The 24,577-nt window shown below is 45.6% G+C and overlaps 1 protein-coding gene across 1 annotated transcript in view; it reads right to left on the bottom strand.

The window, feature by feature from the left end:
* The window catches only part of GRM7 (glutamate receptor, metabotropic 7), a 318,538-nt gene that overhangs the window by 74,860 nt on the left and 219,101 nt on the right, over nt 1–24,577 (bottom strand). Inside the window, 1 exon segment of the mRNA XM_009882884.1 lies at nt 11,106–11,246. Within this exon segment, the coding sequence (XP_009881186.1) occupies nt 11,106–11,246 (141 nt within the window).

Below are 24,577 nucleotides of genomic sequence, written 5' to 3'. Positions count from 1 at the left end.
GCTACATAACCAAATTAGCAATGCAACAGAATGCATGCCAGGGGAAGTGAGCCTGGGATTGAAATGCTGCACACAAACAATACTGATGAGGTATATTAAGTTCCAGAAGTGTGGCTGGCCAAATGCACAGCAGAAAGGAAAATTTTAGCAGTGAAGATATCTGTGAAGGGAACCTGAGCAAAATCCACTTAAAAAACCCAAGAGCAACGTTGGCGGTGTCCAACTACAACAATAATAAAAATTTGAAAAACTGAATAGCATTTCCAGTGACAAGAATGCTTTCCTCTACTGCAACCAGCCATTTAGCTGAGTATTAAACATCGAGAATTTGTGTAAAGACCAGGAATGGGGTCAAATATGACCACTCACCTAGAAAACATGCATGAATTCATACCATTAGAACAAGAGTGTGTAAGCCTTCATGGAAACATGGCTTGAGTTACCTTTTAGAGAGGCTATTGCAACTAGAAGTTTTGCCCAAATTTGAACTAGCAAAGAAGCTGCAAAGCAATTGCCATACTTTGCATATGCCAAATAGTCTTCAGGCTTCAACACTAAAAATAAAAAATAAAAAAAAATCAAAATGAATGGGCCTGACTGAACAGAGCGTTCCCTCTTAGTTTACGTCAAAGCACCATCGCAGTAAGCCAGTGAGCAGCAAACCAGGCCCCCAGTTCATTTTCAGACAGGGGTAAACCTATGTGATGGAGACAATTTTAACTCCAGCTTCAACATTTGTGTGGCAAATATTTCCCCCTCTTAAGTTTAGCTGAAGAAGCCCAGCAGAAAGTTTTACCACGTGCTTCAGGAATAGCTCCTGTATATGTGGGTGCATAGGAATTTGATTATTAATTATTCCTGGAAGAGAAGGAAGCCCACAGAAGCCATGAGCTTCTTACAGACAAAAGCAGCAAGACAGGTACTGCGTGTGCCCCCGGCAAAGGGGCAGTCCTGGACCCCAGCACAGCCGCGTCCGCACACCGTGGGGGTCTCAGGGGCATGAAGCTCACTACAAGAGAAAGAACCAACACAGGAACTCTGGTGCTGAGTGCAGCAAGAAACCGTGCAACCCTCCGGGCCGGCAGGAGACACCAAAAAGGACAGAAGGTGAACATAAACCCCATTTGCACCGTGCCGTGCAAATCTGCTGTTCTTCTCGCATGCCCCTGCTCTTTAAAGGTTGCTGCCTTTTTCTTTTTTTTTGCCTTTTTTTTTTTTTTTTTTGTAACTTGGGGATCTTCAGGAGCCGTGCAATAACATTTTTTTTTCTTCAGCAATGAAGTAGCTGACACCCGAGACACATGCACACAAAGTGATTTCAAGAGAATGCACTTTCGTACCGTGGATTTGAAATGGAGTACCTGGGGATGTCAGGAGAAGGATGAAACACAAAAGCAATTTATTGACATGAGCATTTTTTGCTTCCAAAAGATCTGTTTGAAGGTGATGACAAATAATTTAACCTCACTTCCTACTAGAGTCTCAAGTGCTCATCATGATGATTCCTAAGAGACTGAGCAGCTCGGGCTCTCGCTTCAGGCAAATCTTCACAAGAGAAAAATACTGCAACAAAGAGGGGAGAAGGCGGCCCAAGCCCTGAGTACTGAAAACACAGAGCGAAAGAAGTCCTCTTGTACAATCTCCTTCAGACGACACAGAAATGAAATGCAAGGTAAGAACTCCTGGTCACGCTTTTTGCATCTCCATAAAGGCGACGTTCAACACCTCCGTGTATGGAGAAGGAGCCTGATAGCACCGTTTTTCACATTACATTTCCTCAGCATCCCTCCTTCAGCTGATTTTTCTGGACTCGTCGTCGATCATCACATAATGCAGGGGACATGTTATGAAGTATAAATAGTGTTGCAAGGACAATTTTTATGGCATATAATTCAGACAGACATCAAAATCCCACTTCATTGGTGCTTACATTAGATGAATTCAGACATCGGTTCAGTTTCTGAAGGATTAAACACATTTTCAAAGGAACTTACATAATAGTACTGCTGAGAACCCGGTGATAGTCATCATTAACAAGAGATTTAATTTAAAGATTGCAGAATGCTCACAGTATCAAACAAGGAGCTATTATTTGTACAAGTTAGAATTCGGCAGCTGGTTAAGTGCTGACAGAAAAATATATACTCTTCATCCATCTCCAGCACATTTAGCGTTATTAGAAACCTGACGCCTGCGAGCAGAGAGACATCCATGGTGCAACAGCCACAATTATTAGTCTATGACTGTGTAAGTGCCCATATATGCTATTTCATAACGACACTGAAGCTCCCTCCAGCTACACGCCGTGCCGAGGGCTCAGCCCGTGCAGCTGCGGCGGCTGCGCTCATGGCACTCCAGAAACATGCGCAACAGCACCAAACAAGTGGATCCATCTTCGGTAGACAAGTACATACGTCCCGGGCTCTCCAAAATAAGAGCAGAGCTGTTACTCCCTGGATATTCACTCACGGTATAGACACTACTGGTATAGACGCTCATGGTATAGACACTACGCGCAGTCTGAGGGCTTCTCCAAATAAGCTCTTTAATTGAAAGTAGCTGAGTACTAGAGCTTGAGAAAAAACTAACAATATGCTAGAGTAAATATTGTAATTTAAACAAGCCGAGTATGACAATCAGGCCTCTTTGCAATATAATCCCTGTATTGTCATTTTACAAAGAAATGCAAGATCCAATAACACAGCTATGTAGTTACAGCCATCTATCCAGCCCGTCCTAATTCAGAAGATCTCATTATAGACAAAAGCCTTTATCTCAAGACCATCAATCCAATCCCCATGGATTTTCTTGGGGAACGCAGATGAACTTTCAAGTTTCTACTGCCAACCACACAGGAACATCCTTCCGTGCTGGGATAAAATTTCAGCCTAACCGTCGTGCCCTGCAGCTCCGGCGAGGCGGCAGAGCCAGGGCAGCCGCGGCACCCAGGGAGGGCAGAGCCCCCACCTCCCCGGTGCTGGGGCACGCCGGTTCTGCCTTCCTTCTAAGGGCTAAAGAGACCTCTCCTTGATCTCCTCCGCGACCTCCAGTGTCAGCACAGCTCTACAGCCGCCCGCCACCCCGATGGAGAGGGGTAACTTCATACTGCACAACAAATCTGAAAATCAGACCGATTGTTCTGTGCCAACAACGAGCAGGGAAGCCTTTTCTAAGGAGAAATGATTTTTTTCTTAAGTTGGTATACACTTGACCCACAGTCAGATATCTGCAACAGTAGATATACAGAGACAAACAGAGACACAGCTGTACTGAGAGACTCTCGTAACACCACCAAAACCAGCAGAAAGCAGATGTAGTCAGCTTTAACTATGCCCAATCCGCTGACATTCTCTAAGCGAACTTTGGAAACCAGGCTCTCACAGTGCCTCACAACGCACTCCTCACTTAGGAGGACAAAAACCCCATATTCCTGTACTCTAACTGGTCTTCACTCATAAACATTAAAGTAAAAACCAAAAGGAGCATAGTGGAGCAGAAAGTCCTACTGAAAATTTGTCATTCCAATACCAGAAATACCAATATTCCATAATAAGAAGGAGAATAATAAATAATAATAATAAAAACAGTAATTCAGCAGCTTACAGAACGCCTCGATGCAGTGAGTTCCATGAAGCTACATCCACTTCCATCTGTCAGACAATGATTTTAATTTTTTTTCTCAATTACACTGATTCAACCCACCGTACAGTTTCTGTTCTCAGGTGTGTACGTGTATCTGAGAGAATAGATTTGAGATTAGAAAACTGACCTAATTTTCTTACCCGAGAGGTTTTCTGTGCATTCAACATTCCTATTAAAACATATGCAATAGGTCTCATTTCTGTTCCAACACTGAAATACTATAGTCATAAAAAAATGGGCAGCAGGCGTGCCGACACCGCTCTCCATCACAGACACTTCACAGCCTCCTATCGCTAACGTGCAAATGGAGAAAGCTTCCTGTAGCAGTAATTGCCAGGGAAGCCAGCGATCACGCAAACGAATAGAGGCAGAACTTTTTACGGATTAGAAGGCCTAAACTGGAGCTATCTTTATATTTGAGCACTTGGGTAAAAATGCGATTTGCAAACAGAGGAATGTGTATGTAAATAGCAAGATGACAATCACGTGAATCATGGGGCTTTGCTGGCAAATCACCTTGGCAATCTAGAAACATACGTGATTCTAAGAAAGGTATTTCTGAAAGATAACAGAGTTTAGAAATCCATAAAACTGGTTTACCTTAAGAATAAACTCTGCAAGGTTGGTTAAATGTTGGTTGAATCAACCACTGCAGGGTTCTTTTAGGAACTTCAGGCATATATATTTTCAAGTACTATGATGCTAAATGAGTTTACCTTTTTGAAATGAAAGCATAGAGGTCATTAAGCTTACTTGAACAATTTGATATTACATGGAAAATATTTTGTTTAGAAGGAGTTGCACATAGCCAGTCAACTTGCAAGCTAGTGCATACCATGGCTCGTTTGGTCCTAAACTTGTACACATCACATTTTTCAGGGAAAAAAGTCAACTTTTCTTTCTCATGGGCATTAGCATTGATGTGCTTAGGCAGACTGAAGATCATGGAAGTATTTACAAAATAAGATGCAATGCAACCTCTTAGAAGAACAGAGAACTGAAATCCTGGGTTTCAAATTTAAGTCAAACATGGGCTAACCGGCCGTCCTCTCCTGAGTCTTTGTGGCTCTGCACTATGGCTATAGCTCTGATGGCCCACAGGACTCTGAGTTGTTGCCCAGAAATGAGCTGGGGTTGGTAAGAAGCAATTGATTGAAGAGCATACTGACATATGCCTTGGATTATTGCCCCCCCCACTTTGAGAGGGAGCCTGTAACCAGGATCACGGACAACTTGAAAGACAATCACCATGAGAAAGAAAAGAAAAAGCAGAGGCTGTCAACAGAAACATGTTACAAAAATACAGATCGGGCACTCTGCAGCAAGGAAACGTTATGTAGGTGTCCTGAGAAAGGAGGAGGGAAGAGGCAGGCCACGCTCACAAAGCAGGAAAACAGCTACCTAGGGCACTTATATACCCGCATCAGAGCACGGGATGTAATTGAGAAGATAAACTTCCCATCCTGGTCCGCCCTTTAACCTTATCCGTAGCTCGCACGGCAAGCAAAAGAAGATAAATTTCAGTCTTTATCCTTTCTGCACTGAAATATTATATACCTTCACACACATGCATTAACACACATTTCATACCTCGGAGCCTGGAGGAGAAAATGCACAGAGCAATCTCTGTAACAAGAACTAACCAAGAGCTTTTTTTGCTCCCGCCTATGTCATCAATCACACACCGCAAAATCCCGGGCGAAAATCCACGCTGAGTCGCAGGCATGTAAATCCTGCTGTGTCCACGGGCAGCTGGGAGAGGCGAGCCCAGCTGAGGATTTCATCTAAAGCAAATTATTTTACAATTTGTATCCAGGAGTCATGACAACCAGCCTTACTTCAAGTACTTCTGTATTTCAGCACCTCGACTAAGCACTGCTTAGGACCAGACTATGGTTAAGGACTACTGCCTAGGCAGCACTTCTTATAGATGATGACAGTGGGCATTAACCAAAGGACTTGGTTGGGCAGAAAGATCTAGAAAGATCTAATATCATTGGTCAAGATTTGGAAAAAAAAAACCCCACAAACCAAACACAAAAGAAAACCTGCTTTTTTTTTTTTTAACTTGTTCTGTTAAAAAAAAAAAAAGTAAGAAGGGTAACAGCAAATCCTGGACCTCCAGAGTGTTTGCTGGTCAACCATAGAGCTTACAAGGCAGTCAACTTGTCTTTGCATTAGGCCCGGAGGTAATAAGGTTCCCCCACCTTTATGAAGCACAGCTGCAGGAAAAAAAAAAAAATCATCTTGATGCACAGAAAATTGGCTCATAAGCGAACGGAGCTGACTGAAGTGCTCAGCCCCAGCGCGGCCTTGGAAAGGCGTTTCAAGGTGCACTCACGTTGAGCTACACCTGCAGCGAGGGACGGACGCTGCAGATTCTTGCACAAAAGAAAAATGTACTGTGCATGGTTTAGATTCTCCTAAACCTGCTTTTTCTGAAATTCTGAGGAATTCTTGATATTTTCTGTAGGGCCCGGATGCAGCGGTACCCACAAGCCTCACCGAGAACAGGAGGAGGGTGCGGAGAAGACGGGGAGCAGCCGCTGCCTGCGAACACCGGGCACCTCTCAATGGAGCTCCGGTGTCGCCCTTGCAGCGTTCCTACGAACCCGCCACCCCGAACCTTGAGCAGCGCTGGAGATGGAGCACCTCCTGCACTCACAACCCTCAATGCTGTCAGTGGGAGTCAGTCTAAATTTAGCTCTTCTTCCCGACATGATTTATATGGCTCTGTGGACAGTTAAGGTCTTCTGACACCCTCAAGTCCAATGGATATTCATCCTAATGAATACCATAAAGCTGTTGGCATAAAAAGTGAATCACACGCACCGTGGCTCCTGGCATTTGTTTAAAAAAATGCTTTCGATCTTGGCCACCTGCCATTACGTTGCTTAAAACATCTCAGACAATTTATTTTTTCCTGAGACGAGGAATTTTGATAGCATTTTGAAAACTATTTTTCTTTCCATAGTAAATTGCACTTTGTTAATCTATTAATGCACTAGATCACTTTTTGTAGTCAAATGATAAATAATCTGATATCCTCAGGCTCTGCTATTTGTAAATCTTTTTTTTTTTTCTCATTATTTTTCTTTCCCTCACATATGGCTTCCTAGTACAAGCCGGTCTGTTTTTTTAAACAAGGGAATTGCTATTAAGTTCCTTATCCCCCAAAAAAAAAAAAAAAAAAAAAAGAATCCCAGCTAGTTGTATCATTTTAAACCAAACCACAGATAATTAAGTGGTTTGCCAAAATTGTCTGGGCTGTCTTCCCCCAGCCCTCCTTTTCCATGGCCGTGGAACACAGAACAGTGCCACACTGGGGGTGACATGCCAAATCCTGGGTATCCGGACTTGGGCTTCCAGCACTGTGGAGTCAGGGTATCTTTCCCAGAAGCGCCATAAGTTTTGCGAAAACCCCGACCAAGCGTAGCTCTCCGCACTCTCTATTGCTTCTTCCCCTTCCTAGGGTAAACCCCCAAGAAGCAGGTACAGGGGATTCTGACAGATGTATGGCACAACCTTATTGTAAAATTTAGCAATATAGGACAACCTTTTCCTGTATTAAATGGAACTCTGAACTTCTCTTCCTTCCCTAAACAACAGCTGTACCCAATGCACACGGCGATGCAAGGTGGGACGTTTGCTGGTCTTGTCTCACATCTCGGATGCACATCAGAGCACGGGGGATTCTCTCCCCGGCTCTAGAAGTGAGTATATGTGTGTACACTCAAATTACTGCCTTTTTTATTATTATTTCATTATTTTTACCCAAAACACCTCTGTCCTTCACTGACTTTCAAACCTACCTTGTAACATTTCCCGATGAAACGGCCTTTCCCGATTGATGCTCCTTACATCTTAAAGGGGATTTGGCCTCTCTGAGCCACCACGTCTTGGCCCAGTAACATCCTGCCAATGGGGCAACCCCCCCCCAGCATCACCCCCCACCATGCCCTCTCCTCTTCCTCCAGGGGACCCGACAAAGGGCAGGGCTCAGGGATGCCCCAGGACGGGCGGGTTTCGGGGTTCTCTCCCCGCTGGCGCAGCATGTTTGCTCCCAACAAGGCTGTGGGAGCTGCTCCTCAGCGCACCGAGAGCATCCGGAGTCCTGAGAGCGCTCCTGCCGGCACGCTGCCCGGGAAGGTGAGTCTGGGCCCCTTTGAGGCATTTTCTCTCGTTCCAATTTAAATTCTAAACACAACTGTCCCTCTTTTACAAGCCCCTTTGCTTAATTTGCGTCGCTTCATCTCGCAGGGAGCTTTCTCCCAGCGTTTTCTTCAGAGCGAGTCATTGTCTGAGCCATCATCTGGGCTGTACCTTCAGACTGATTACACTTGCAGATAATTAGAAAAGCTCTCCGAGTAATCTACATTCTGATAAATGACATCCAAGGTGACATCACCCTTATATCACTTCATTAAGTCTCCTTGAGTGTAAAGCTATCTGAATCAAAAGCTGTGTTTAATAAGTGAAAACAGCCAAGTGTTGCGATGTCCCTTCCGGGTGGCGTTACCGCCGAGGCGGGGGGTTGGTACCGGTGCTGGATCGCTCTCCACAGCCCCGATGCCCCCGTGGACCCAAGCGCCCGCATCTCTGCGCCGTGACGCCTCTGCTGCCGCGGGTGAGCAGCAGTGGGGACGCTCCTGCTGGGACGGGGAGCACCCGTGTGCCTGTAGCAGCGCAACCCACAGGCACGGAGCTGCTACGGCGCAATGCTGGTAAATATTCAGCGCTGCGTGTTTGACTTCAGTAACCACTTCGAAACTTATGAACAAGCTGGTTCCTGACAATACATACAGAAAAAACTCGTATGTATAATCAGCTGTTAATTCTAACCCCCTCGACCTCCGGCACTGGCAATGTTAGTACGATGGGGTTTTGTACAGGCAAACACCTTCAGCGGAGCTCCCCATCAAAGCCCAGAGCCCGTCTCTGCACGGGACGTGGTGTGGGCAGAGCGCTCGGCACGGCTCCCTTCGGGAGGCACAGCTGGCAGCTACAGTACTACCCTCTTCTGCAAAGACAGTTGTTTTCTTCTGTTAATCCTTTCCTACAAAAGCACAGTTTTACCATCAAGCATGGTACCACAAACTACTTTTTCTCAACTTATTCCTACGTTAACCTGACGTGGCCTGTTGTGACTGAAGCGAATCTAGTATTCTTTAACGTAAGCAGCCAGAAACAAAACCATGAACTGTCTAAACCCAAAGCTTGCGACCATTATGCTGTTTCAGTGACTCCATTAGATTCCCCGTATCGATGAAGTGTCCTCAGAAGCCCACTGCAGCATCCCTCCAGGGCAGAGGCAGCAACGCAGGGCCTGGCCAAGCCCAGAAGGCTGAAATTCCACCGCTTTTGCGTAAGGAACCGATCCCTCTCTTCCCCGGGGCAAAGCGAGGGCCGGGGCCATTTCTGCCGCGCGCGTGCGCACCGCTGCGAAAGGGCCCAGAAGTCATCCGCACAGCAATCCAGGTGTCCTCGGCAGCAGTACGACGCGGCCGTGCTGGATCACGCCCTGAACCGTGCCAAAATACATCAGTGGCTAGAAAGGGCATTATTAATGACAACGATGCGTTGTATTTAATCTTATTTACAACTAAAGCAGAGTGGGCTAAATGTATTTTCATCTTCTCATTCTACGTCTCATCCGTGCGAATCAGGCAAAACTTTTCATCCTCAAATAAACATAAGCGACGTTAACCTAGAAGTCGCGCATATGGAGATACTTGGGAGGGATGTGATGGGAGAAGGTCCGCTGCCCGGTGGCTGCCTTCTGGGAGCCGCTTTCCCCGCCGGCAGCGCGCGGAGGGGGTCCCCGCGAGGCGCAGGCACCCCGGGTCGGTGGCCGAACCCCCCGCGCATCGCACCATCGCCCTCCGAAAGCGCCGGGCTGCAGCCTAGCACCTCGCAGAAGTACAAATCGCCCATCGCACCTTAAAATAACGATGATGATCATTAATAATGTTATTACATCGGTGGGACGTTAAGGCTCTCACACCAGCAATAATAACTCAAAGCTAATGCGTTTTCTGATGCACGAGTTACTCCAGTTTGTCGAAGAGGGAAGGAAGATGTCAGGGCATGTCATTCAGTACAATATCAAGCTATAACGCGGTTATTTCAGTTCGACAGGGTAAGTTAGCCATCAAAACCAAATGTTTCTGCTGAATCTGTGCCGAGGGAAGGCAGAATACCATTCTCACATTCACATCAGAAAGCACAGGCTGTAACCAATTGTGATAAAATAATGGCACAAACAATAAGGGCGATAAGGCACTTTTAGAAATTATCCTAAAGATCTTTTAGCAATTTTTAGTCAAATTCCAGCCTTTGGGGGAGATTCCAAATGCCAAATTTAACAGCAGCGTATTCCCAGCGGTAACCGCGCTGTTTCTATGCTCAACACTCCTACTCCCACCCATGAATTGAAACCAAAAGCGGATTATATGAAATATGGAAAGTTTTTATCAATTTTCAAACGAAGTAAAACATATCCTCCTATGAACTAATTTCCTTTGATCAAAATTCAAAGCAATTATTCAACATAACACATTTAAACCGCTGCTGTGAAAAACTGAAAGGAGAGGGAAGGAAAGGCAAAGGGAGGGGAGGGCGAAGCGGATGTCAGTGCACAACTCAGTTAAAAGCAAAATCGCCCCCATCCTGACCTGTAACTAAAAATAACCCCTTGAATCTCCATGCGGTCAGGAATGGGAATTCCTGGAAAGTGGGGTATTTCAAAGGGTGGGCGGTACCTCGCAAAAGGAAAAGAGGCATGACTTTGTCAGCCACCACAAAATAACAGAGGCCACACAAGAGGCTGCTGAAGGTCCATCAGGAACGCAGACTGCGCGTTTTCCGTGCTACTGCGTTGGGGCTGCAAAAATTTATTTAACCCCAATTTCTTAAATAACATTAGTGAGAACAAAAATCTGATCAACCATTTTGTGCTACCTGAAATGAAAACATTTCACTCTGCGCTAACGCTTTCCTACAGGTGCACTTCCCTCAAAAGTTGAATTCAAATGCAAACGTTTGTATGTGACCGTGAGCAGATGGTGCTTTGACACAGTAGGTGGCCAATTTGTGACTTGCAGGTGGGTGATAAGGCACACGTTGTGGAAATATTCTCCCTCTAAAACAAACTAACAAAAGACCCCCGGGCCACCCTGCACTCAGACAAAAGTACTTCTGGGTCCTATGGAAAATATTGATTTTCCTGCTGGACGGACAGCCGGAAAAAAGGAAGAAATAGAAGAATGTGGTTTTTTCACTCTTCCCATCTACTTCTCTTGTCCTGCAAGGCTGATGCTGCTGTTCCATTTTCTGTACAACCTACAAAAAATCAATTTATTTTTTTCAATCTGTCCCCAGCCCAGCTTCCTTACATCAGCTCTGCAGTCATCGCGCCGCAGCCACCTACGGTGGCACGCAGAGGGTGAAGCGAATGAAGTTACCTGTGCATTTACGGTCTGTGTCTTCCTTCTTTGACCCGCTGATGGTTAACTTGCAGTTGAAGTTCTCTTCCCAGTACTCTGCAAACCACACGTTCCTCCTGTTGTTCTCCAGGGTGCGGGAGGTAAAATAGGCATCGAACCCTGGAGAAGGAGACAGGTAGAAAGCTGAAGTCTAACTTGTGCTGCTCGGGACGTACTGCAGCCTGAAAAACAAATACTCTATTTATATCTTCTTCAACATCCAGCACACGTTCGCGTCTCTACCCACAGGAGAGGGCCGTGGAAAGAAAGGAAATCCATTGCACGCTTTATCTAATCAGCTGCATCTTGCAAGTTAATTACTCTGCTACTAACTGCGAGGTATAAAGCTTGGTAAGATATAGGTAAAACAGAGATTATTATTATTAAAAAAAAAAAAAAAGAGTTATAAGCATAAAGCATGGATTAGACATATACCAGTAAGGAATGAAAATAAATTATATGGTGCAGCCGATATTAGGCTGAGCTCAATACAACTAATTTTGTAATTAACCTCTCCAGACCTCCAGAGAAGGCACTTTCATCCGACTAAACTGGCCATTATCAGTACACCTCATTGTTTTCGTAGCATGTATTTTTCCCTTAATTTCTTTTCACAGAAGTACAGACAAACTCAGAGAGCAAAACTTCTAAGAGGTAACTGTGCCTCACCGCTCTTTACCGGGTGTTTGGATGAGACATCCTGAAGTGGAGGGGAAAAAAAAAAAAAAAGGTTTCCTTCCTTAGACCTGTGAGATCGCGTTGGTTCCTGAGGGAACGTAGCCACAACCAGCTTGCAGCGCCGCAAGAGTAAACATGACATACAACTCCAGTACTAAAATAATGGGGAAAAAATTCTAATTTTTAACAGCTGAGTGGAAGGGCAGTAAAGGTATCTAAAGCACCTGAGTCATCTTTTTTTTGGAAAATACAGAGTCCTCTGTACTCACTGAAAGAAACCACATAACAACTATCGAATAGCTGTGTGGCGGTGACTACTTCAGAGCTTTCACATGGCTCTTAACCAGACTCTATCTTTCTTTAGCACCTCACCAACTTGCTAGAGGAGAAACATATTTTGCTTTGGTTTTACTTATTTTTTTGGCAGAAATGTATATCACTGCATATAGACACATGTACATATACAAACACACGTGTGTGTATAGTGATTAAAGAAAAGGTATGTCCAAAGGCTTACAAACCAGGAGGGCAAATAAAAAGAATTAAAACTCTACTACAAAAGTATACAGTTTATTAAATTCTGATAACATATTAGACCTGCCATAGTATAGGGATTTTTTCTATCAAGTTTTTAAATTCTATAGTTTAAACCCGAGCCAAATATCCTTTAACAGCTCAGACAATCCCCCTTCAAAGATCATGCTCATTTTAATGGATTTTTCTCACAATGCAATACTTTTGGTTTTTCTTGGCAAACAAAAGATTTGCATGAGGACAAATACATTCATGCACGTCTACGCACTCATACGCAAAGTCTTTTGTCTTTTTCTCTTGTTTTTTTTTTCCTTTTTGTAGCTGGCAGAAGCTGTATTCTCTCATCCCCTCAGAGGGAAGAGCACATGGAGTGTCACAGCCAGGTATTCTTGGCGCACAGCACGGGAAAGGTTCATCACCTCTGCCCGAGAGGTGCCAGGAACACGGGCGATGGGTGTTGCACCCCTTAGCCAGGGCGCAGCCTCCTGGCTCCTCAAATCCCCGCTCAGTTTTACAGGCTTTCCCAAACCCGACAGCCCCTGGGAAGCACAGAGGCTGTCCCCGTTCTCTTCAGAGAGTTGTATCAGTCTTGGAAGCAGCCTGTGTGAAGAGCAGGGCATTGGCCGCTGTTCCCAGTGCCCAGCAGTTTTCCCAAGCCTTCCTCGTCTGTCTTTAGCCCGCAGTGAGCAGCATCAGAGCTTTTGCTTACAGACGCAGTTCAGATTCAATATTTTCCATGTAACCTTCCAGAACTGCAATCCCAAGTTGAGGTTGCAAAAGAGTTTTTCCTTTTACCAAGCAGGTTGTTGAGGTATTCAAATCGGAAACCTGGATATAGCAGATCGATCATAAAGAGGACTGGCTGCACACTGAGAGGCTCAGAGGTAAATTATCTGGCACCTGAGAAATGCAAATCCATTGAAGATGCAAATCTGAGAATATCTATTTTGTCCCTTTACTTGGCTTTACAGCTCGTACCAGCGTTGCAGAGGGGGCTGGAAGCACAGAGGCAGCAAGTTCTTGTAGATACTAAATCATCTCTCTATATTGCGTGATCACATGGTTCCTTTTGAATTTGCAGTTAGAAATGACAGTAAATACATATTCCATTGAAAGAGAGAAAAAAGTTCCTTGCACCACAGCCAACAATTTCTCTCACTGAAATAGGTGGGTAAATTGACTCAATCTGGCACTCCACACAATGAAATTGAGTCAGAGGAAAAACATATGGCATCGTTAAATTAGCATAGCAATCCATCCACTGCGGGATAAAAATAGACAGCATGCAAACAGATGTTTTCAAATAAGAGAGACGATTAGGAGCGGGGTCAATCTGTCTCCTTGTATTAGCTTTGTGTACTACTGACCCGACTATAATATATATTTTCCTAATTCCGAGTCTACTGTTCATGACTCATATCCAAAGCCCACTGCGCATAAGACACAACGGACATCATCTCCAAAAATCAAACTAGAAAAATAAGTATTGGGGTCTTACAGAAACAGCCTGAAAGCAAATGAAGGTTTTACCTGCAGCCTCACTACAATGTATGTGTAGGTCTCTCCTGCAACAACTACATCAGGACGCTTTGGAAGGACGACAAGCCCTCAGCCAACGCCGTACCAACTCGGTGCCGTGCCCCCAGGCGGATGCTGGCACCTGAAGGACTGCAATCACATCATGGAAACCTGCAAGCAAACCTCCACCATGGGGCAGGAGAAAACCTCGGCGGCGTATTTAAGTACTATTGAATATTGGAGTCAACTCCGTGTACTCGGTATGGCTCGTCCGGCCCTTAACGTTGTTTTTGCAGCTCGAAATGAAAACGTTGCAGAATAAAACTGCACGAAGCTGCGGAAAAAGAGCCGACCTGTGATGGCAGAGCCCCCGACCCCCTCCTGCTGTAGTTCGGCTACGGCAGGGGTTTAACCTGGGTTTCCCACATTTTAGGGAAATCGTTTAGTAAAACCCTCCTGCCACAGCTGTTCCTACTTAATTAACAACAAATTAGTGACTTACTTAAGAATGGTCTCTAGAAAAGGACAGCACGATTTCTGCACTTCTGAGCTGAATTTTCCTAAGGAAAATATTCATGTAGGTGGGTCAGAAGAAAATTTAGAAAATACTCTCAGATTTTAGGTACTTACAAGCTAAATGTGTTTTCCTGTAAACCTACGTGCATTAGTTTTACTCTTAATTAAAAGAGCATTTTCCAAGGGGATGTTCAGTCATAAGATCTGCAATACATACACAGCTCAGAAGGAGAAACTGTACCTTACCAATGTGCCAAACTAACTGACCTCTGGGAAAAGTGCTCTATAACTTAATAAAATAAAATCAATAAGTCTTGATAAAACTGTAATAGAATTCCATAAGAATTACTCTAAACCTTTACAGATTTAATAACAAATAATAACATTCTCATTGATTTTTTTTAATGATCCCTCTGCACTCGCAAGAAGGAATATAGATCCCTATTAAAGAGTGTACATTTTTTATCATTATTTTCTATTGATCAAGACAAGCAGGCAAGTGCCTGACTGACAGCGGGATGGAGTTAAGTAGCAGGCCAAATTTCCAGTAATCCCTTACTGGGTGGAAGTGGTGCGCAGCCACTGCCTGTTTCTGGCTGCATTGCGGATCGCTGCACGACTGCTCCCACACAGCCAAAATCCTGGAGAAGACCTCCAGACGGCATCACTCTGCGAATTGCCCTCCTTCCTGCACACTCAGGGCCAAGGAAAGTCCCCCCCAGTCAGAACCGAGTAAGTGGCGAGAGTCCCACGCTGCTGACAGCAGCGAGGCCCACAGCGTGCTCACGGGAACCACGTTATATTTGATAAATATTTACAACTTTTACACAAAGTGGGGTACGACTCACCCGAGGACAAAACCTAGGGTGTCTCGTGTTATCTGCTGGAAACCTGTACCCCTCCGCTAAATTAATGGAACTGTGGCAGTTCACAGATGGGATTTTCATCCAATGTAAAGGTTCGTAAAAAGTGCTCAGTGGACTCTCACTGCTCCTAGAAAGGGGGGGGTCTGTTGTTTTCCCCCCTATATCATTCCCAAGAACACTGTCAGAGAAGTTATTACGATTGGCTGAACTACACTGGCTGAACTGAACACACACCACACTTGTTGCTCTGTGATTGGAGCCAATAAATCACCACCATTTCATTTTTTTTCCCCCCATTATTTTCAGAAGGGTAATTGTGCTAGATGTACTTCAAAGCAAATTAAAAAAAAAAAACAAACAAACTACAGGAAAAATGTATTTTTCAATTAAAGAAAAATCACAGAATGGTTTGGGTTGGAAGGGACCTTGAAGACCATCCAGTTCCAACCCCCCTGCCCTGGGCAGGGCCACCTCCCCCCAGCCCAGGTTGCTCCAAGCCCCGTCCAACCTGGCCTTGAACCCCTCCAGGGATGGGGCAGCCACAGCTTCTCGGGGCAACCTGCCCCAGGGGATCACCGCCCGCACAGGGAAAAACTTCTTCCTAATGTTTAATGTAAACCTGCCCTCTTCCAGTTTGAAGCCATTCCCCCTCCTCCTATCACCACATGCCCTAGTAAAAAGTCCCTCCTCAGCTCTCCTGAGGGATCAATTTAAAAATGGGATCAATTTAAAGATCTTACTATTTTTTTACCTTCACATGAGTTACTCATTAGTGTGGCTAATACATAAAGCAAAACCCAAACATTCAGTTCTCAGCAAATGCTAGTGTGGTGCTGCAGCTACCGTGCAACCAGCAGGCTTTAGGAAATCCCACGATGAGTTTCATGACTGAAATTCCTACTAAAGAGCAGTTTGCACAGTAAAGCAGTTACACATCTATATTATCGTATTCTGAACGCTAACCACAGGGCTACGATGGATCTACGCAAAGATTAGCACCACGTACATACTGTGAGATGGTGCGTAAGGATTGATGTCACCTGAATTTGTTTATCAGCCATGACTATAGCAGTTCTTCGTCCTTCCCGAGCCACGGGCACGGCAGAGACGAGCACGAGCTGAGGAGCACGGCGGTGCACAACGCCGCAAAGCAGCGAGCGGGGCAGAAGGCTCCCGCACCCCCGGGCAGTGCCGCGTGGGGACGGGCAGCTCCTCTCTGAGGGGCAAAGGGAACACGGTCCCTCAACGGGGGCTTCCGCACCACTCGAGCACCCGTGGCAAAACCGCACGGTTCCACACCACAAAACACAGTGCGTCACCTTTGCAGGTTGGTGTGGAGTGAAGGAACTCCCGAAATCCCAGGAGGATTGACATAAGCAAGATTAGGTAACTTTTCACCAGATTCACACTGACCTGTGATCTGTTAACTCTTGGAAAAAGCTAATGCTCGCAATTGCCTCAAAAATGTACACAATATACATTCTGTCTTAAATCTCGTACCAGTCAGGACTATTTCTATACCTCCCGCGTACCACAAAGCTGCGCTGCGAACGCAAGCCGTCTGATCCACCTCAGCGGGTTTGACTCAGAGGGACATCTTAAATGCATATCCAATTTTAGATGCTTTTTCTGCATATGATTCAAAAACACCGAAGTTGAAATACAGACAAACCTGTTCTCTAGAATAATGACAGACTTAAGCCCGTGCTTAAACTTAATCTTTTTGAATTGAAGACATTGAGACAACTTACGTGCGTAGTGCTAAACGTAAGAGTTTTGGGTTCAGGGAATTAGATGACCCAAGCAAAACAGCTTGAAGCTCAAATGTAAAAGTGGGAATAATCACTTCTTACTCTTGTACGTGGCCAAGTAATACACTTGTGTGACAAGATTTAGTGATTTCCCAATGTTCCCCATATATCATACTTACGAAAATTACTTTTTTCAGCAAATACCTCTAAGAGATATAGATAGTTATTTTATGAGATTTTACAAATGAAAATAAATCTCTTATTACTTTAAATCACTGTGATTTGATTAAATCATTATTCTTACACATAGAGAGATGATACTACCTAATGCGTTCATTTATTTTTCTACCCCAGGATTGATATATAAATTAACTACATAGTGATGAAACAGACTTAAAGAAAAAAAAAGGGAGGGGGCAGGCAGGTGGGAAAGGGACTCAATCCTGAGCACTACAGAGGGCTGGGGAAGTCCAGGCGAGGGGAGCGATGAGCGTCGCTTGGCTGCGATGCCACCAACACCCGGGCACTCTTGGTTGTTTCCCTGCTGAGCTCAGCAGGATGCTGGCGGTGCCTGAGCCCCCCTTTGACCAGGACAGGAGCGACTGACATCAGAAATGGCCAGGGAAGGATGGCCGTGTCTCATCCCCAGCTGGCCGCAGTCCTGCTCCGCATCTCAGATTTTATCTGGGCATTTAATCCAGAGCTGTTCGCGGTCAGTCATCCGGAGGGAGCGTGCCAGCCCCGCACCCAGCTCCAGCCTCCCCCTCCACGCTCAGAGACCCCTCTGCGCTCCTCCTGGACCAGAGCATCACTACGGAAGAAGGACACCACAGCACTGTTCATCCAGGAACGCTTAGAAGAGCAGCTCAATTCTCAACCAGAAAATGAGACTTGCCGACTTGTGGCTGCTTTTTTTACTCCAAAAAAGAAAACCCCAAATGATTTATTTCTAACATTAATCTCGCATCTCTCCTTCCATCTGATGTTACACGTTGGCCATTTTCTGCCTGAAAGCATAATGCTCAGCTTCCCCGGCAGAGATGGCCAAGGGAATTTGACGTGCTTTGGAGGAGAAACCAGGCTCCAAGAGTAAGGCTGTGGTTTGCCATGGTCAGCTGCACTACAGAGGGGGGGAAAAAAGGAGAGGAGGCATTTATCATGGGGAAGGCGTCAGGCACACATCGATGGGGAAAGGATGGGCTGCCGATGAGGAAGACGGCTGCGTTGGGGGCAGGGAGGCACGCAAAAAAGAGCAATCCCCTAGGAAAAGAAAGAGATTAAAATAGGGCATCTGACGCTGAACTGGCTCCAGTGAAACCAGCAGCAGGCAGGTGACATCCCCAGTATGTCAGGGGGTGAGCGCAGGCGGGTGGCTCACGAAGATCCACGATGACAATGTGCTGTTGGCCTGAATGACCCAGGTATTTTTTTCTAGAGAGACTTCTGTCACTTCTTGTTTACCAAACCGCTCGCACACACTGTGAAGCATCTATTTCATGTGTCAGCAGTGACTTCGAGGTCTCTGGAGTTATTAAATAAGGAAAATAATTAAGCCTAATTAAAACACAAAGTTGTTGACCCACTGCATTTCTCATGTGCCCGAAGTGTTTTCATTCTCAGCCCATGCGGCTCGTGAGCAAATACAACATATCGACCCAGTTTCATACGCGCAGTGATTTTATCAGTTTATGATATTTTTATTCTTCTGTTTTGTCCAAAGTCTGTCCACACTAATGGCCGCAAGTTACACAACTTTTGTTTACCCAGCTAGTAAATCATCACTTACTACGATTACTGATGCCAAGTGTGAAAGCAGCTACTCAAATAATTTTCCGATTTTTCTAGCATTCACGCCAAAATAGTTTAATTTACTGACATTAAATCTGGCATAAAAGCATTAGGCGTGGAGCAATAAGATCAATTTTAAGCCAGCTAGCCTTTTTGCAGATTTTATTATGTCGCCCAAGCCACACGCTTACATAGTGTTATGGAGCCATTAGGATAGACTATATATACAGGTATTTTCTTGACCTTCTTGCTCAATAAAAAGGCCATTATATTAAGTGATTTTATTAACTTCCTTCATGCCATAAAAAATCCTTTGCAGTTGTTTTCTTTTCTAACAGTTGCCGACTATAACAGTGAAAAGGGGCATTTTAGTTGATGTCACTTTTGACTTTTTAATATACATGACATAAAGCCCAGACAAAGGAAAGTCAGCTTGCCGTATTTAGGGCAAATTTGGGATTTTAAGCTATAAAGCTTCTATTATGGAAATAGATATATATTGGCTAAGTATCATCGTTATCACTTTTATAAAATTATACAGCTGCCACGGCAATGAGATCACGACCCAGGCGGTGTCTAGCCAGTGCTCCAATAGAAAGGTTAATATAGAGATATATTATTATTATTCATTATTCTACATTTTATTGCCCTCAGGCACTCCTGACTTTCACAGAGCTCCCATTTCTATCACTGTAAACAGTAGAAAAGCCTAAATTTATTTCTCCCGTGTGTTCTGTTCATTGCCACGGCAGCTAGCGGCACTCTATGTAATTGTTTCTGATGTTGAAAAGCCATCATTTCGCTTTTATCTCTGTTTATCGGTGTTTACTCTTTCCAAGGGTTTTTCTTCCAGACAGCACCCGGATCCTCCTCCCACCCGAGCCGGAGGCTGATGTTCGCACCCAGAGGGAGCCGCCGTTTGCTTTACGAACAACACAAAGACCAGATCCGTGCCTCAGCGCACTGAGGGAGTTGTTGGGGGGCAGAGGATGAAGGCGGCTTGTGCTCCTCTTCCCCCGAACAACTCCAGACTTCATAATGCATAAGATCCTTGCATTTTCGGCCACAGAGGGACTTTCTAGGCTGACACCCATATAAGTCACCCGGGTTGGTTAATGCATACGGTGCTCTCCTTTCAGCCGAACACTCCTTATTCAGACGACTCCTGCTGCAGGAATGAATAATTTTTTATGAATTGCAGTATGCAGAGTGCCAGCCAAGGGAGAAACGCTGCTCAGACAAGCCTACTCCTGCGAGTGAGAATCTGTACCTGCTGGAAGGATTATCACCAGAATCAGGCCAAACAGAAGAGATTTAAAAATACATCCAGAAGCAGAACGTCTCTCCCAGTAACTCATCCTTTCCTGCTGCCCAGTTATTGAAAATGGGCTACTTGTCTTGGCAGGGCCTTATCCATGAAGTACTCCTTTTCCTCATACCTGAAGATGAGTGAAAAGTTTGTAGTGTTTTTTTTTTTTAAAAAAAAACCACAACATATCACAAGGCAACTTAGTTAATAGCCTGCTTTCCCTCTCACTTGCATACTCATTCTTCTTGAAATTATCTGTTGCTTTCTGCTTTACTGAAAAATAGATCAGCTTCTGCATTAATCTCATCTGGCAGCAGTAAAACTCAAATGGAGTTAAATGGAGTCACCCAGGGACACGGAGCAAAGCGGTGGTGAGCCCGACCCATGGGTCAGCACGCGGAATTTCCTACTAATAATACTTACCCCCCAAATTCTGAGCTGTTATTTCAGTTTTTCATCTGCAATTAACTATTTACCTAAATCCCTTTGTATGCACTGATGTCTTCGCCCCCACCGGTTTTCCAGGTTCTTCCTTCCCACCCTTTTTGACTAAGCAGGAGACGCTGCTCCACAGATGGCCTGTTTCATTTTAATAATGCAGAGCAGTAAAATCAGAGAGATACAGAAGGTCTAAACGCGGAACATGAGAGTGCTTTTCTTCCCTTTGATGGCAGCAGCAGACAAAATGCACGTTGCGTACCCTTAAAAGCATTTAAACCCAAGTCATCTGCTTGCATAATTTAAAATGAGGATAAAAATACAGAAATGCCTCTACATTGCAATGCAGCGATTGGAGTAACCCTTCAGTATGTTCAACAGGTTATAACTGACAACAGCAAAACCAAAGAGCGATCAGCACACGTAATGAACATGGCAAAATAAACTAACGAGCAGGTCCGTGCCGCCAGTGGAGGATCGGCCGCGGTCGCTGCCCGGCGCTGCGCAGAGGACTGCCGAGGATCGGCACCGCAGCCCCACAGATGATCTGCCCCCCCCGCTCATGCCCCAGGTGAGCAGACACACCAAGAACAGGACGCGCAGTGACGCTACACAACAGGTTGTTTCCCCTCATCCCGTGATACACGGTGGTCAATGCACCCTCCGGCTGTGCCGTTCCGGCACATGTGCTAAAAATCAACTTGTAAAACCCAAATCAATGCTCGGTCCTGTTGCTATCCCTTCCCAGCAAACAAAACACGGATGGAAGTCAAAGCCTGTCCTCCTCCTGCCTGCGGTGGGAGCGGGAGAAGGCGGCAAGACGCGTACCGACGGAGGCTGAGACGTACCTGGTTGTGCTGTGCGGAGGGGAGCGCGGGGACCGCTCCTGCCCCGCCGCGCACGGGGCAGCCCCAGGATGCACAGCGCACCGCGTTTCACATATTACTTCCTTACACTGCATTCAATTCCTTCAATACACAGGGTTAATTTGCTTTCTTTCTCGGTATATGTTTGCCTGTGCCTCGCTGAAGTGTTACCATGTCAACAGGAATAATTACAGCATGCGTAAATATATTTGTACATCCTAAAATTCACATGCACGCTCACAGACCCACAGTTACACACACACAGCCCCCCCCCAACCAGATATCGAGAGTAGCCACGATTTTTACTGTTGACATGGTAACAGTGGCTAGATGACTGAAACAACGCTCTTACGAAATGCGATTTAACAGGATGCCTCTTTTCTGCAGAGCCATCGTTTAAGCAGCGCACGTGGCAGCCGCGGCACTCAGGCGGAGCCAATGCAGAAATGGGCACAAGCGGCGAGCCAGGCACGGCGCCGGGGGACGGCACGGAACCGGCTGCGCACAGCAGCGTCGTCTCTCAGTTTAAACTAGTTGACATGCTACCCGTCTTATTTTTGACTTCCTCTTGAGATAACATCCCTGAGAAAATATTACCTGAAGACTCCACTGCACTCTTCCCTTCCTTTTTTTTTTTTAATGAAGTCTTTAAAAAAAAATTACTTCCTTGATTTTTGACAAAGGCCTTCTTGATTATAAGGCAGCTTTAAGAGTGCCACCCAGCCAGAGCGTGCTCGGATGAGAGCCAGAGCGATATAATCACTGTTCTCTCCCTCCCTCTCCCCAGTCTCCTCGACTGTGGCTGTTCACACAAAGTTTCAGCTTCCACTCCAACTGTGCTCGTTAATCACATCAAACCACAAGGTAGGGCTGGACCAAGCGCTCAGACTTGTAAGTGAAAAGACAGAGATAACGGGGATGATTGCTGAGGCTGGGGGATATGGTGCGATCCCTCGGGCTGCCCTCGAGGCAATGGTGTCCCGCACTGGAACGACTGCGCCACCCTAAGTACTTGTCATTGGAATGCCCTGCAGCTCTCGGGAAAGCAAAAAAGCTTTCCAATTTGATTTAAATATTTCAGGAGCAGCATATCCTCTAGGCACCCCTTCCTCATCCTCTCGCGCCTCTATTTTTCCCTCTCCATCTCCCAGGGCTACCCCAGCCCCAGTTCAGCATCCCCCTCGGGACCCTGCCCAGCCGTGAGGACCACCAGGCAGTGCCCTCTGCCAGTTCCTGCCTTGCATCCTCTCCTCCTCCTCCTCTGCTCCCCACGGGCACCCAAGAAGCCGTCAGGCTGCAATCATGGCACTCGAGAGGGAAACTCAGGCCTCATCACCACGGAGCCACTCAGAGGTCCTCTGAGAAGACAAATGCCCGGCAGCATCTCCCCCGGCGGCTGCGTGTGCTCAGCCCCACGTGCGGCACTGCCCCGGGAACGCCACGGCCGGCAACCCCTAGAGGCACTTCCAAACCTGGCACATTCGGGGGACCTCTCTTGTCCCCCGAATTCATCTTAGCAGAGATGAATAAAGCAGTCTAAACATAAGGAAACTTTTAAATGGCTCTCAAGGTGCAGGATAATTTGTATTCCCCTCTCTTTGCACCAACACTTTAACCAAATACATTATTTCCATAATGAGGAGATGAACATCTGTGTGGCTTCCCAAAATTTCAAGTGGCAATACTCGAGACAAGTATTCTCTCTTCGGGGATTGACACATCAGCATTTTAAATAATTGCCAAAGCTAAAAACATAATTTAAATTCTAAGGAGATATTAAAGAAAGAGTTCAGGTGTGATTTAGATTATTTTTTTTTTAAATTAAGCACACCAATTTAATTCCACAAAGTAAAGTTGCCGCAGTATTGTATTAAACTTTGTGTTGGCCCCATGTAAGCAAGGTGCTCATGCAAACTTTAACGGAGTATGAGAAACATAAAGGTCCAACGTTGTATCATGTTACTGAAAGTTTCCGTAAGAAGCGGTGGGTCTCTGAAGCGCTCTGGTTGCCGCACTCCCGGCGCAGAGAGCGGTCCACAGCCCCTGCGAGCCAGATGCCGCCTCACCGTCAGCCAGGCGCGGGGATGCGCTCCTGCCTGACCTGGCGTCATTTCTGCTGTTGTCCAATCCAGCCACCAGATCGCCAGGGGAAAAAAAAAGGGAGGGGGGAAAAACCCACAACACTTTGCGAAGAGGTTATTTCACTACTTAGTTTCAGACTTAAATAATCACTTACGGCAGCTGGAATGCGTCAGAAGGCACTTCCAGCCACAAAGAGCATACATTGCGGGTGCCCATCACGCGCGCTGGGTGGGAAGGGGACAGCAGTCACTCAAACCTCCAGCTCAGCACAGCCGCCCCCCCAACTCCATTGCCCTTTGACCCAGTGCCTCAGCTGTCCGTTCCTACCAATACTAACACAAAACCAGATCTTCGACATCTTTCTTTCCACAATACCCCGATCTGTTTCCTGCTGTCCTCGACTCCGTTACACAGCAGCAGGCTGCAACCATCACAGAACCGCAAACAGCAGGGATGAAGCCAGAGAACAAACAGGCTCTTTCCAGGAAAGTATCTTTATCCACAAAGCCGGCGCGGCAGCCTCAGCACACCACCGCTGAAGAACAGAAGGGATGGCAATAACTTCCAGATGTCATTAGCAACTCCTTCCATTAGGTCCCAAAATATTTTCCTTTGGAATTTTATGCTATATGAAGTAGTAATGAAACTCAGAAAGACAGAATACACTTGAAAAGAAAGATTACAAGTATTTCCTCATTACAAGGGTAACCGAAGGCTACTTTGAATAGGTCAACCACTACAAGTACCCCAGGAAAGAAATTAGAGAGAGAAATAAAATTTTAATCTCACTTCAGAAACATCTGTGGGAGCTTACTGCATGGCAGGTGCTCCACTCTGGAAGAAAACCAAGAACCTCATCTAGTCTATTTGGTGCAGAGAAGTGAAGATGTTGGTACCCTACCTATTCATGGAGAATACACTGAAGCCTTGGCTCTACAGGTGGCTCTTATCAGTGGAATAGCAAAACACTGACTCTAATTAGGCTTAATCATTATTCACAAGCAATTACACCATTCTCTTTTCAGTAGTAATAATCAATTTGAGGCCGCTCACTTGCTTCATTCTTCATTCTTACAGACTTAACACAATTCCTTTTCGGAAGGTG

This window comes from Charadrius vociferus, unplaced genomic scaffold (genome assembly GCF_000708025.1).
Source record: "Charadrius vociferus isolate BGI_N301 unplaced genomic scaffold, ASM70802v2 scaffold433, whole genome shotgun sequence".
Lineage (NCBI taxonomy): Eukaryota > Metazoa > Chordata > Aves > Charadriiformes > Charadriidae > Charadrius > Charadrius vociferus.
The sequence above is the reverse complement of the archived record's forward strand: the minus strand, read 5'-3'. Positions and strand labels throughout refer to the sequence as shown.